The 12,591-nt window shown below is 37.7% G+C and overlaps 1 protein-coding gene across 1 annotated transcript; it reads left to right on the top strand.

Annotated features, from left to right (window-relative positions):
* Positions 1 to 3,066: 3,066 nt before the first annotated feature.
* On the top strand, positions 3,067 to 7,782 carry LOC117596660 (C-type lectin domain family 4 member E-like). The gene is made up of 5 exons (XM_034302295.2): positions 3,067 to 3,216; positions 4,156 to 4,329; positions 6,468 to 6,610; positions 7,038 to 7,150; positions 7,243 to 7,782. The coding sequence occupies exons 1-5, from the start codon at positions 3,078 to 3,080 to the stop codon at positions 7,403 to 7,405; spliced, it is 732 nt and encodes a 243-aa protein (XP_034158186.1). The 5' UTR covers positions 3,067 to 3,077; the 3' UTR covers positions 7,406 to 7,782.
* Positions 7,783 to 12,591: the final 4,809 nt, after the last annotated feature.

Raw genomic sequence — 12,591 nt, 5'->3', positions numbered from 1 at the left:
CACACACAATCACCTAGGCAGTGCTCCTTCAGACAGCCACTCTGAGTGTAGTTTTAGACCATTAAATACCGGTACAAGTGCCCTCTATAAGCTGGATCAGTGATACATACCTCACTGAGAGCTCAGGATTACTGCAAAGAGAAGAATGGAGATAAGTGAGCAGATTTATGCAAATATAGAAGTTACTGCAGACAATAGAGCTGATTCCTTTGACAATAAGAAATCATATGAAGATGTGAATGTCAGTTTGGAGACCCAGAGGACCAGAAACTTCATGCAATCTGAGAGCTCAGGTAAAATACACTCACACTCAGAAATATGTGTATATGTACTGATCTACTGCATTTACTTTAAATTACTTTTAATTTACTTTACTGTTCTACTTTACTGCTCTACTTGATTTAATCCACTCGATCTAATTTAGCGCACACACACACACAAGCAAACAAATGTGCTGATAACAGTCCTACCACACCCGATATCAAACACTTCTCTTTCTGTTGGAACATGTAAACTACAGTATATTCCTAACACTAACTAGCTACATTAACGTTAACACGAGGGGTGTGAATCCACCATTTTCTGTAACGCTGTAGAGGTAAAGTAACTGATTGCTGTTGTTATTGTCGTTGACTAGCTGAAGTCTGGAGTAGCGAGCTCTGGAAAATAAATAAATAAATAAAAACCTGTGAATGCTAGCATTACTTGTTGCGTCTCTCACTCTCTCTGAGTGAGAATCGAGGGGTGTACTGTACATCTGTTGCCCTGGCTCCCGGTATACACCTAACTAATGCTGCTGGTACCCGTAAAGGCCGTAATTTCACGTGCTGTAAGATTAAGTCTCTGATGGTTAGGTGGGTGGGTTCAGCATTTGAATTATTATCATTATTTTTTTTACTCGTTGTCCATGACCAACATGACCAATTCCTGTTCATGTTCACAAAGCTCCACCCCCAGGACCTACGTGGCCTGTAGAGTAAATTTCAGCTAGAGTTACCAAGTTCAACTATCATGAGGATTAGTATCATTATTACCATTTGGCATTGCAGAATAATAAGGAACTGTGGAGCTCTAGCTATACAACAAGCAACTTTAATTAATTTTGCTTTACATTTTACCCTGCACACAGTTCTTATACAGAATTAGTTGATAAAGCCTGAAGCTGCCTCCAAATAACTAGCTCAATTTTCTTTCTTCACCTGTCTGTTCCTTAGCCTCAATACTGGACGATGCACCAGAACATATCTGTGGTGCTCTTTCATAGCTAAAAAACTTTCACTAGCTGTTAGCAACAGTGAATAGTGATGGCTGTGCTTGTCTTTCAGAAACTTAGCTCTTAGACTAGCATCTCCACTTGGCAGGTGCTGATTTATTGTGTCTGAGATTTTAACCATGATGAAAATGAAAAAACTGATCTCAGATCTGTGGAACAGACAGACCTATATCAAGATCTGTGGCACATACTCATTTTCAAAGAGAATTCATCACAGCAAAACATGCCAGTCTCTCTCCCTCTCTTTCTCTCTTTTGTGGCCAATGAATGTATATTATTTGTATTATCATGCTTTGATAATGTAGTTACGCAGTAATGGATGGATAAAGCCCCTTGTCTCAAACATTTCAGTTCACATTTGTGAACTGATATCTTCTGAAGGAATGAAACCCAGTATTTTTATTGAAAGGCCCACTTTCCCTTGCCCATGCTTGCTTGTTCCTTTTAGAGTGTGCTTTTAACTGTGTGGTTTTCTGTGACAGACACTCGAGAGACATGTTAAACCACAGGGCCTTCCTTTGTGGATGAATGTAGCACAATCAGAAAACAACACAAGTGGATACTTTGCTCCTGTTGCTTCATATCAGTGACAAAAATGGTTTATAACAGCAGTAAATGAATACCGTCAATATAATAGTTACTGTCTCTAGAAGGTTCTGGGTTAGGGTTATTTATGTAGCTAAGTATTTAGGTGCTAGTCTAGTCTTGCTAACCATGAGAAGCCAAAGCTAAAGCACAGTTCTTTAACAAGATTGATGGGGTTTTGCCTGATTTGTGTTGTAAATTTACACTACATTGGCTGAGATGTGATATTTACAGTTAGGATTATTCATGCAGAAATACAGTATTTGGCCCAAATTATGTGGACACCTGATCATCACACCCATATGTGCTTGTTGAACATCCCATTCCAAAACTATGAGCGTTAATATGGAGTTGGTCCACACTTTGCTGCTATAACAGCCTTTATTGCATATTGATATAGTATCTTATTCAAATAGCATAGTGATAGTAGTGGGCGAAATTGGTTAAATTACGTTGGTAGAGAAAGTGGCATATGGAGCATTCGAGTGAATGACTAATATGTTGATATGCAATGTATGCTTGTGACTAAATGTTGATGTTCATCGTGTAGTAGGTGCTGAGGTGGAAGTTTTTTCTGTGAGACTGGGTTGGTGGTGCAGCCCGATATAAAGCGGGCTGCACCACCAACCTTTCAACGCTCAACGCACTTAAGCAGCCCATAGCGTGACAGCGCATGCTTCCGTACTGTCATATGTTTTGTTTACTTTGCCACTTGTGTTTTGTTTTGGTTTATGTTCTGTTTCTACCCGTGTCTTGTCATTGGTTGTCTCCCCTATGTGTCATGATCATTCTCACCTGTGTTCAGTTTGCCCTTGATTAATTTGTGTATTCATAACCCTCGTGTTTCCTTGTTTGGGGCGAAGTATTGTCCAGTGTTTTGCTGCATCACTTGCATCTATCCTCATCTATCTTTGTGTAATGATGTTATGAGCAAGAAATATGATGCAAGTACAATATCTACATCATTATAACAGAATAATGTGATTTTGATATTTATATAACTTCTTTACTTAAACATGAATATCTACAGTATGCATGAGAATTGCAGCTCAAATGTCTTCACAAAGAGCCACTGACGCACCGTCCTCTGTCGTAACTTCCTTTACATACAGCAGCATATTTAATTCAGTGTACACTAGTAAGGACGTGCAGCCATTCACTCGTGCTCACGCAGAGACACAGTAATTTAGTGTTTTAGTGAGTCTTTTATAGATTAGAGATGCATCAGCGTTCTTCTGAGCGAATAGAAGTTGTGGTAGATATCTATGAGAGTGCAGACGCTGTTAGAGGTCATGACCCTGATGCAGAGAAGAAAAGCAGTGACACAAAGAGAGACCTAGACACAGATCCACACACAGGTAAGTGTTTAGGTTTGCAAGGCTAAACGTGTATCTACATGCAGAGATGCAGTAATTCAGGCGCTTATAGATTAAAGACGTTTCAGTGTGTTTCTGAGTGAGTGGAGATGATGAGGGATGTTTATGAGAGTGCAGATGCTGTTAGATGTAACACAGAGAAGGAAGAGAGAAAATTCCAGTTTTCAGCTCAAGAAAAATATTCAATGTTTTGCAAAAGTATACCCCAGTGCTGTTGAATTCTCAAAGCTGATTCTTCAGTACTTGTTTATTTTCTAACTGCAGCTCTGACAGTAGGTCTACAAAAATGTGTATTGGTGGAGTGATACTTGGAGTGATACTTTGTGTCTTTTGAGTGTTTTGTCTGTATATACTGTAGATATGTCAGTGTGTGATTGAGTCGAATGGGAACATGACAGTGTTGAAGTGGCCATTTTTGAAGGCTATGAAGCAGTCTGGGAACTGGAGTTCGTTGCCAATTCCAGCATTGCCAAGACACTGGAAGGGTATCCAAACCTTTGCACATTTTAATTAAAAAAGCGTGGCTTTCTGGGAAACTGATTAAGACCCTCCTTAGTTACATAATTGCATGAAAGTCCAGGTGTACAAATGTATTACTAATAAAGTAGCCATGGTCTGTGAGTCTGTATACTATGCTATATATAAATAGTGTACACATACTCATTAGGTTATTAGCTGTTGAGGAAATGTCTCAACATCCAATACACATCAAAGCTGCTGGATATTTTAAAGGTTTTCCAATGACAGCAGCACGATCGGTAAAGAATGTCAGCATAAAGTACATGAGCAGAGAGTTGCATGTTCATTTTACACATTTGCAAGAACAGTTATTTTCATTTTTTGCAGTTGACATCTGTTAAGTTGTTGTGAATTTGTACATAACATGAAAAGAGACATGTCTCTGTGGCCATTCCCCATTAGGAGGAGACACTGCATGGAGCAGATGTTACAGAGTGACTGCTGTGTGTGTGCTGCTGCTGTGTGTTCTCCTGCTGACTGCCATCACAGTGCTGTGGATCAAATTCATCAACCTGACTAAAGAGAGAGACCAGTTACAGAAGGATAGAGAGGAACTCCAGAGGCTTTCTAAACTAGGTGAGTAATACTTCACTGCAAAACTGTCACATATTCTCAGAAGAATCATTGTCGAGTACCTTAACAACTCAGTTATGTAATAATTTCCCTCCAAATGTATCTAAAAGCTGAGCTGTGTAGCTTTTATACACTTCCTGTTATTCAAAGGAGGATTCTGAGATGTTTTTATTAATATGTAAATTAGTCTGGTCTCACCTTTAACCCATCTATAACTGATCTCACCACCGAGACTGGATAATAAAGTTTTTATAGTGAGATGGAAGTCCAATCAAAATCAAAAATGTTAATAAAAAATTAAAAAAACATGGCCACCATCAACCAATTACATTTCAGCAGTCAGTTCACAGGCTTAGCACTGACCTATTGTCACTATACTTACCACTTAAAAGGAAAATGATGATGGTTTCAAAACACAAAGGCTGAAAACTTTGTCCTGATGGTCTAAATATTCTAAATCTCTTTGTGCCCATAATAACAATATTGATACAATAATAATATTTCCTCATCCCGTGGTTTCCAGTCCGTTATTGACTATATGCTCTTATCAGAAGTCCCTCAAAACTGAGAAATAAACATTTTATCACATGTGCTCTTCCTCTTGCCATGTATTCCTGCATACAATTTCAACTGTTCAGTTTTTCTGGCAATGTATTGTGCATTCTGAGATGCTTTTCTGTTCACCACAGTTCAGATACGTATGAGGCAATTTGCATTTTTTTTGTGTGCATGCACTCTGCACACTCTGTAATGCAGGAAAGGTTTTACAAATGAGGTCCCAGGGGTTGTGTTGGAGATTGAGACAAATTTCTCAATTTCTCTCGAAGGCAGTAGATACACGACTGATTGAGCTCCACTGACACATGCGATCAATGGGATCCTGTGACAGATTCAAGTCAACTTAATTTTAATGGAAAGATTAACATTCATTGGACAGCACACTTTTAAAATTTTGTGTCCTAGCCAGACACTTAGCTTCACTGGGAGTCACTGAGCGGGTGATTTATGCATTGGAAAAAAAAAATATCTCAATGTGTGGTGGGGAAAATTCCACCCTGAAGAAGAACAAAGAGTAACAGTTCAGCGAAAAGTGACAGACTGAATCAAAATCACAGATACATCAGTTCATAAACTTTATAATTCTAACACATGACTGATTATGGGGAAAAGGAGGATCTACATCTTACTGGTAACTATTCACATCAATCTAACAAAAGAAGGGGTAAACACAGGGTTAAGACATGAGTTTACCGGACTGTAGGTGCACAATAAAACTGGCTCAAACTGGTTGCTTCTACGGTGCCAAGAAATCACAAAAGAAAACCTTAAGGACGTGATAAAAGGAACACATCGCATCACATAATTGGTCACATATGCAGTCACTGCAACCTCACTGCCTTCTTCAGAGAAATTTAGCTAGCTTAGCTGATTTTGGCACAACATAGTAAACAATACTAATGCTGTCAAGCAGAATGTGAAAAAGGCTTTTTTGGTACACTTACTTATGAGGAGAGACTGAGAATTAAGTAATCAGAAATCAGGGTGTGGTGTGGTTCATTACAGAATGAAAAAAATTAGAGCATGATAGAGATGGGCTCCAGATGAGACTTCCTGAACTTGGTCACTGACTAATTGAAGGTTTTTAGAGGAACTTATGAAAAAAAAATCAAAAACTCGAATCTTACAGTTTCCATGTGTCTGGTTTTAAATGAGTGCTTACTAAAGCTGTGCCAGTTAGAACACATGTTGAGTGAAAATGAAGAAGCGAGAGAGAGACAACACAGGCTGTGTTGTGCTGTTATGTTTTGTTGAGGGCACAAACACGACAGGCTTTATCGAGTCATAATGAAACACAGGGAATTAAAAGACTCCTTTAGATTCATTCTGTCAGTTGTGTGTTCTAGCTGTGAAAATAACCTTATACCAGCAAATATATAAGATATAGTGACTTTATAAATGACTCACTCCCCAGTGATTATGATAACATGTCGTAGATGGTGTGTGACCACAAAGGTATAACAACAAAAAAAAGGACACTGGAGTTACTGTTTAACAGACTGATTGTTGGATGAGTATATTTACCCTCTTAATGCACTACTTTAATGAAAGCGCTTGTGTCTATGAAAATATCTTCCTGCCAGCGAGAGACATTAAAGGTGTATGGATCTACTTCAACTCCAGTCTTTACTACAACTCTACTGAGAAGAAGAACTGGACTGAGAGCAGACGGGACTGCAGAGAGAGAGGAGCAGACCTGGTGATCATAAACAGCAGAGAGGAACAGGTGAGAGAGAGAGAGATAGAGAGAGAGAATGTGCTGTTTGAAAAGGGATATTTGAAGAAAAATAAAGAAATGAAGATGCCTTTACAGTGGTTATCTCTTTTGTTTCTCAATTCACTGCTTCTCAGTGACTTTGTGCTTTAATGAGCTGGATTTCTTGTAGTTGTATCAAAGCATATATGTGTGTATATCTGCAAAAACACTCTACAGGGTCAAATTTGGACATGATCTACTATATATAACTACACGTTTTCCTGTGCATGTAGCTCAACCAGAAGTAAAGTGATAGCATTTTTAATTCTTCTTACACATGGGCCTAAAATACAATCACATTACATGTATTAAAATGCTAAAGTGCACTACCAGTTATTATACCTCAGTAGGAGTTTACTGAAATGTTATTATTCTTATATTTTACTACAAACAACAGGAGTTCATCAATAAAACTCTGCTCAGTGCAACAGCTTGGATTGGTCTGAGTGACAGAGACACTGAGGGGGTGTGGAAATGGGTGGACGGTACAGAACTGACCAACGGCACTGGGTAAGAAATCACTGACCTGAACCTGACCTGAAGATGCTCTCAGTTCTCTCAGTCTGAAGCTCCAGATGTGCTGATTCTCTGTGTGCTTTCAGGTACTGGAGCCAGAGGGAACCCAATGATCATGGAGGAAAAGAGGACTGCGCTATAACTGGCTACATTCCACAAGGTGGAACAATAGATTTCCTAAATACATGGAATGATGGTGAATGCTGTGAGCCTTATGGCTGGATATGTGAAAAGAAATTTTTTATTTAGATGGAAGATTTTAACAGAGGGTAGCTTGGCTAAACTTAACATGTCAATGAATTATATTTTAACTTCTTGAACCTCTTGAAAATATATTTCTTTTGCTCAAAAGCCCGCATCCAAATAAAATGTTTTATGCATTGTGTTTTTTTTAACCTTTGTTTAAAAAATAAACACAATTTATAGTTTATTTGCCGAATCGACATGTGAATTTAACGAGATCGACTTGGTAGGTAACTCCTTCTAAACACTAAGAAGTAATTCTGTGGTTCAGTGGGTAATGAATCTACCTCACAGCTCGAGGGTCTTTGGTTTGATCCTCAGCTCAGGTTACTGTCTGTGTGGAGTTTTACATGTTTCCTCAGGGTTCTCAGGTTTCCTCCCAAAAACAGACCAATAAGTGGATTGACTAAATCATTGTTATAATTTAAATAATGGTAATTTAGTGTACAAAAACAACTATTTCATTCAGGAATTGGTTTGCTAGAAACATTTTCATGTAGGCCAGTTGTTGAAGCCTCAGTGTAAATTAGTAATTAGATGGATTTTTACTTAAAAGATGTTCCTTATATGAATGATTATCTTGCTGAATGTCCTTGTGGAAGAGTTTGTACTGTAGATAGCTCTTCCTCAGAGGGTGTTAAATTGCCCTGTAATGCACTGATGCTGCCTATAATCTAAGATTAATAATAATTAGATTAAAAAAATGTACTGCTGTTTAACAAAAAAAAGTGTAATTGTTGATATGATGAAACTGTTAGGAGACGTTAATTCAGCATTTATGGAAGGAGTCTCCAGTGTCAGCACTCTCTCAGACATGGTAAAACAGTCAGGACAGAGGAGATTGCATTTCCCGGTTTCAGGGTAACATGATAAACTAAGCTTTTTTATCAATTATCTTAAAGCTCAAGAAAAAAGAGATGCTGGTGAAGGAACAATTGTTTATAAATATATACTTATAACGTAAGTGATAACACCAGGTAACTTGTTTCAAGGACATTCCACAACATGAAATGTAACTACAAATGTATAACGTTGCTCTTTAATAATAATAATAGAGTAAGATACTTTATTGTCATTGTATACAATACAACGTAATTTAGTGTGGCTACTCTCAGAAAGCAACAAAGGACACAAACATTACACTTAACATTAAAGAGTTTAAAAATAGTGAATTAAGATTAAGTAAAAAGAAGTACACTGTAAAATATATACAAATATTGCACATGAGTATATTGCACTTTTATTATTGAAATGTATATATTGCTTAAACTGCAGTTGCATCCGTCACTACTCACTGTATATGGCATCCTTCAGTAATGCATAGTAAACAGTAAAAATAAAACATGACATTACCTTTATTTTAGTTAGAATCCTTTAATAAATTGGTTGTCTAATGTTAACATGGCCAACATTTTCTCTGCCCTGCTCCTTAAAGTGTTTGGATGGATCTGCAAAAAAGGTCCATGTCTGTAAATACCCAGTACGACATTATAGAATTTCACTCAAGATTATTTTATTAAAAGACATTAGAGAATTTCACTTCATTTTGTACTTATTGTCTTGTCATTCAACTATTTTTTGTATACACTGAGTTGTGTTGAACACCTGCACCACTGATCCTGTTGTGTGGCAATAAAGAAATTAAAATATTAGATTAGTTAATGTGTGTGTGTGTGTGTGTGTGTGTGTAGTCGTAGTAGTAGTAGTAGTGTACACAAATTCAGGGTTTTATAAAATTCTCAGCAAGCTGGATACCCCCATGATAGCAAGCAACAACTGTGTAGTTTCTGCTAGAGCTGAAATTTCATTATTGAATCTGTATGTTTACTGCCCTCTAGTGTTAAACGTGTTAAAGCGCACATTTGCCATGTTTTACTGATTGTTTTTCATCAGGTTTTGTGGCCTAGAAGTTCCAGTGGGAATAGCAAAGTTATTTGTGATTTTAGGCTCATACTAGATACTTAAAATTTTGTTATTTTTTTCACATATGTCACATATAGTCACTAGTTATAATATAAGCACAGCTCATTAAATCACCTTAAACATATGAAGCTGTCTTGTGAAGCTTTTGATGCTTCATTTTGAAATCATAGCAGCAATATTCTCTAAACATTCACACTTTCATAGATATCTACCACCATCTCCACTCACACCTAAACACACTGAAACATCCCTAATCTGTTAAAGACTCACTAAAACACTGAATTACTCCTCTCTGTTTCTCTGAGGACACAACTATACAACTACACCTCTTTACTCAAGTGTAGTGGATAGATGTTGAGGTGCCTGTGTCTTTAAGCCACAGCAACGGTGTTGTGTCGCACCTGTATGACATCACTAGATGCGACTGATTTGTAACAATTGTTAGCCTCGGAGCTCCTTTAAAAGCACGGCGTTGGCGATGCTAAGGTAAGTGGCAGTTTTTGTTGGTTTGCTCGTCTACCCTGGGTTTTCTCCTGTGAGTCGGAGCCTGTAGAGGTCTGTGCCTTGATTGTAAAGGGTGCAGTTGTTGGAGTCCTGCTCCAGGAGTTTGTTGCTGCTTGTTTGCGCTTACAGTGCGTATATCTCATCTGTGAGTGTTGTAAGCCTGAGGTTGTGTTGCATCGGTTCCTGCGTTCCGGTATGTAGCTTTCTTGCTGTATTAGTATATTGGCTTTAGTATGCCACTTGATTCACTGTTACCTGCCCCTATTAGGCTGTGTGGTCGGTTGACTGGGAGGTTTCCCCTTTTTTTTTTAAAAGAAGCTCCTTTGCATCGCTGCTTGTGGTATGTCGCTATGTTAATTCTTATCTTTTTTTTTTTTTTTAATTAGCTAGTTATATATGAGCTTATAGGTGCGTTTGGTGTCCTTTATTTAGCAGGTGACTTCTGCTGCTGATTTGCTGCTGTGACTTCAAACCATTGGGGCCGTCTGCTGACGGCGAGCTGCTGTTTTGTTTCTAGCGAATTTCTTTATTGTTTTGTTTGTGATACTGCGTATTCAGGTTTTTTTTTGTAATTGTTGCGCAGTTTGTATAATTAGATCATCCGCGCGCTAAAATCGTTAGAGTGGTGATGTTTGTACAATTATTAATTTCTTTTTGTGTGTTCTGTTTCAGGAGTTGGGGGACGCTGGCAGGGAGGCTTGGCACCTGGTGGCTGGGTACCTGTGTGTGTGTGTGTGTGTGTGTGTGTGTGTGTGTGTGTGTGTGTGTGTGTGTGTTTTTCACCTTTCTGGCAGTGTAGTGTCACCTGGGTGTGCTGTGCAGTGTATGTGTGCGCTTCACGTGTGGTCTTTTTGGACCCTCCTTTCAGATCGCCTCCCTGTGGTAAGCCCCTATCCTAATTTATGTCTGTGTTCTGTCCTGTTGGCCTACAGAATAACTGAACCCTGGTTATATTTGCGGTGTTTGCTATTCTTTTTTTTTTTTATGAGTTGTAACAAAATCATTGAAAGGAATTCAATAAAGAAATTGTTTAGTGTGAATCCTGTCTCTGTTCACTTGTGTACGAACCAGTGTTCCTTATGTGGACTTAATGTGGGTGTTTTTGTATAGTTAGTTTTCCTAAGGGGGGCATAACTCCCCTGGGTGGCGTGGTCAGTAATCTAAATTCTTATTGGTACCTTGGTCCCGCTACATAGGCATCGCTGTTTTACTCTGAATTTAGCTGACTGGTGTCTTTCACATACCTGGTGTGTGTCCACTTTACACAACACATTAATCATTATTTATACCATGGAGCTGCTGAAATCTCAAATCTCATTGGAGGGTTACTTTTCTATAGCAGCTCTAACAGAGTTCAGCTGTAAGACAAATCACAGGTTTATATTAATGTGCTAATTCTAAGTAGTAGTTTTATTATTGTTTATTCTTTGCACTGCATCTTTTTTTTTCAATTGATTCTCAATTAATGTTTTTTCTACATAAACACAACTCAAACATAACAGAAACCACAAATGTAGCACAAACATAAAAACATGTGCGTCTCTCTCTCTCTCTCTCTCTCTCTCTCTCTCTCTCTGTGTGTCTCTGAATTGAGTTGAGTCACCATATTATTGTAAGGCACAGTCTAATTTTAACGTATTCATTTATCTACACCACAAATACAACTAAGCAGAAGTAAATATTATACTGAAAAAGACAGCCGTTAACCACTTCCCTCCATCTCAATGCATCTCAATCATGGATGTAATATTTCCCGTTTATGACGCATCGTGTTCAGCCAGTGATGGTGAAACATGGTTTCCTGACATAAAATAAATGATTTATATAAAATAATTAAAATTTAAATAGATAACATACAGCTGAAAAGGAATCTAAGGAAACAAGGATTACTCCCAAACTGAATTTGTGTTAAAAGTTAGAGATAAATCCCTATTACTGACAAACTTTTTTTTTTTTCTTTTCCCTCTAGACTAGTTGGTATCAGGCAAATATTGATACCTACATTATCACAAACACTCGATATGAATAAACAATAACATTTTACATCCTTTACACAACGGGACAAGTGTGTGTGTGTTTGTGTGTGTGTGTTTTCATTAGGCCTGTGTGTATTCCAGCTTTATTCTAGTGAAGATTACGTTTAAGCTCTTAATGTCGGTTCTTTTGTTCGGTGTACTCTGCCCTAAACATTCAGTTGTAAACTGCTGATTACAAAAAATAATAAATAAAAGATTTTTATGAATATCATTTCTTTCACTGGAGTAATTTATTCTCTCGACCTCAGCAAAATTACAGCTCACATTTCAATGAGATTTTCAGCTTCGTGGCAGTAGCTTACTGTACTGTTAGACAAAAAACAAAATAAAAAAAAAATAAACTAAATTCAAACAGCTGCTCACAAATTCAAACTACCCGTCCCACTTTCACCACTTAAATGCATTATTATTATTATTATTATTGTTATTATTATTATTATTGAAACTGGGAAATCTTGCTGTAGAGACCACTGTGTCTCACTGTAAAAGGAAAGCGGGCATATATACAGCTGATGTATCAAATATTAGATTTTTGATTTTCTCAAAAGAGAGTATCCCTTTAACTACAATTGACACCCCAGGAAAAAACAACAACAAAAACTTCTGGAATTACTACACAAAGTCACGGTCACTGAATGCAACTCGAACAATGGAATCTGAGACTCATATTCGCATAAAATATTCAGCATTCAAATTCAGATTTAACCCAGCATAAGCATGAAACTCCAC

Source organism: Pangasianodon hypophthalmus, chromosome 28 (genome assembly GCF_027358585.1).
Source record: "Pangasianodon hypophthalmus isolate fPanHyp1 chromosome 28, fPanHyp1.pri, whole genome shotgun sequence".
In the NCBI taxonomy this organism is placed as follows: Eukaryota; Metazoa; Chordata; class Actinopteri; order Siluriformes; family Pangasiidae; genus Pangasianodon; species Pangasianodon hypophthalmus.
Note: the sequence above shows the minus strand (reverse complement) of the source record. Positions and strands in the feature narration are given on the sequence as shown.

Bases quoted from the DNA above. Each gene is read 5' to 3' on its own strand.
- LOC117596660 (XM_034302295.2), top strand. From the start codon at position 3,078: ATGCATCAGCGTTCTTCTGAGCGAATAGAAGTTGTGGTAGATATCTAT. The intron at 3,217-4,155 runs GTAAGTGTTTAG...ATTCCCCATTAG, and splicing joins AGACACAGATCCACACACAG to GAGGAGACACTGCATGGAGC. The intron at 6,611-7,037 runs GTGAGAGAGAGA...TACAAACAACAG, and splicing joins TAAACAGCAGAGAGGAACAG to GAGTTCATCAATAAAACTCT.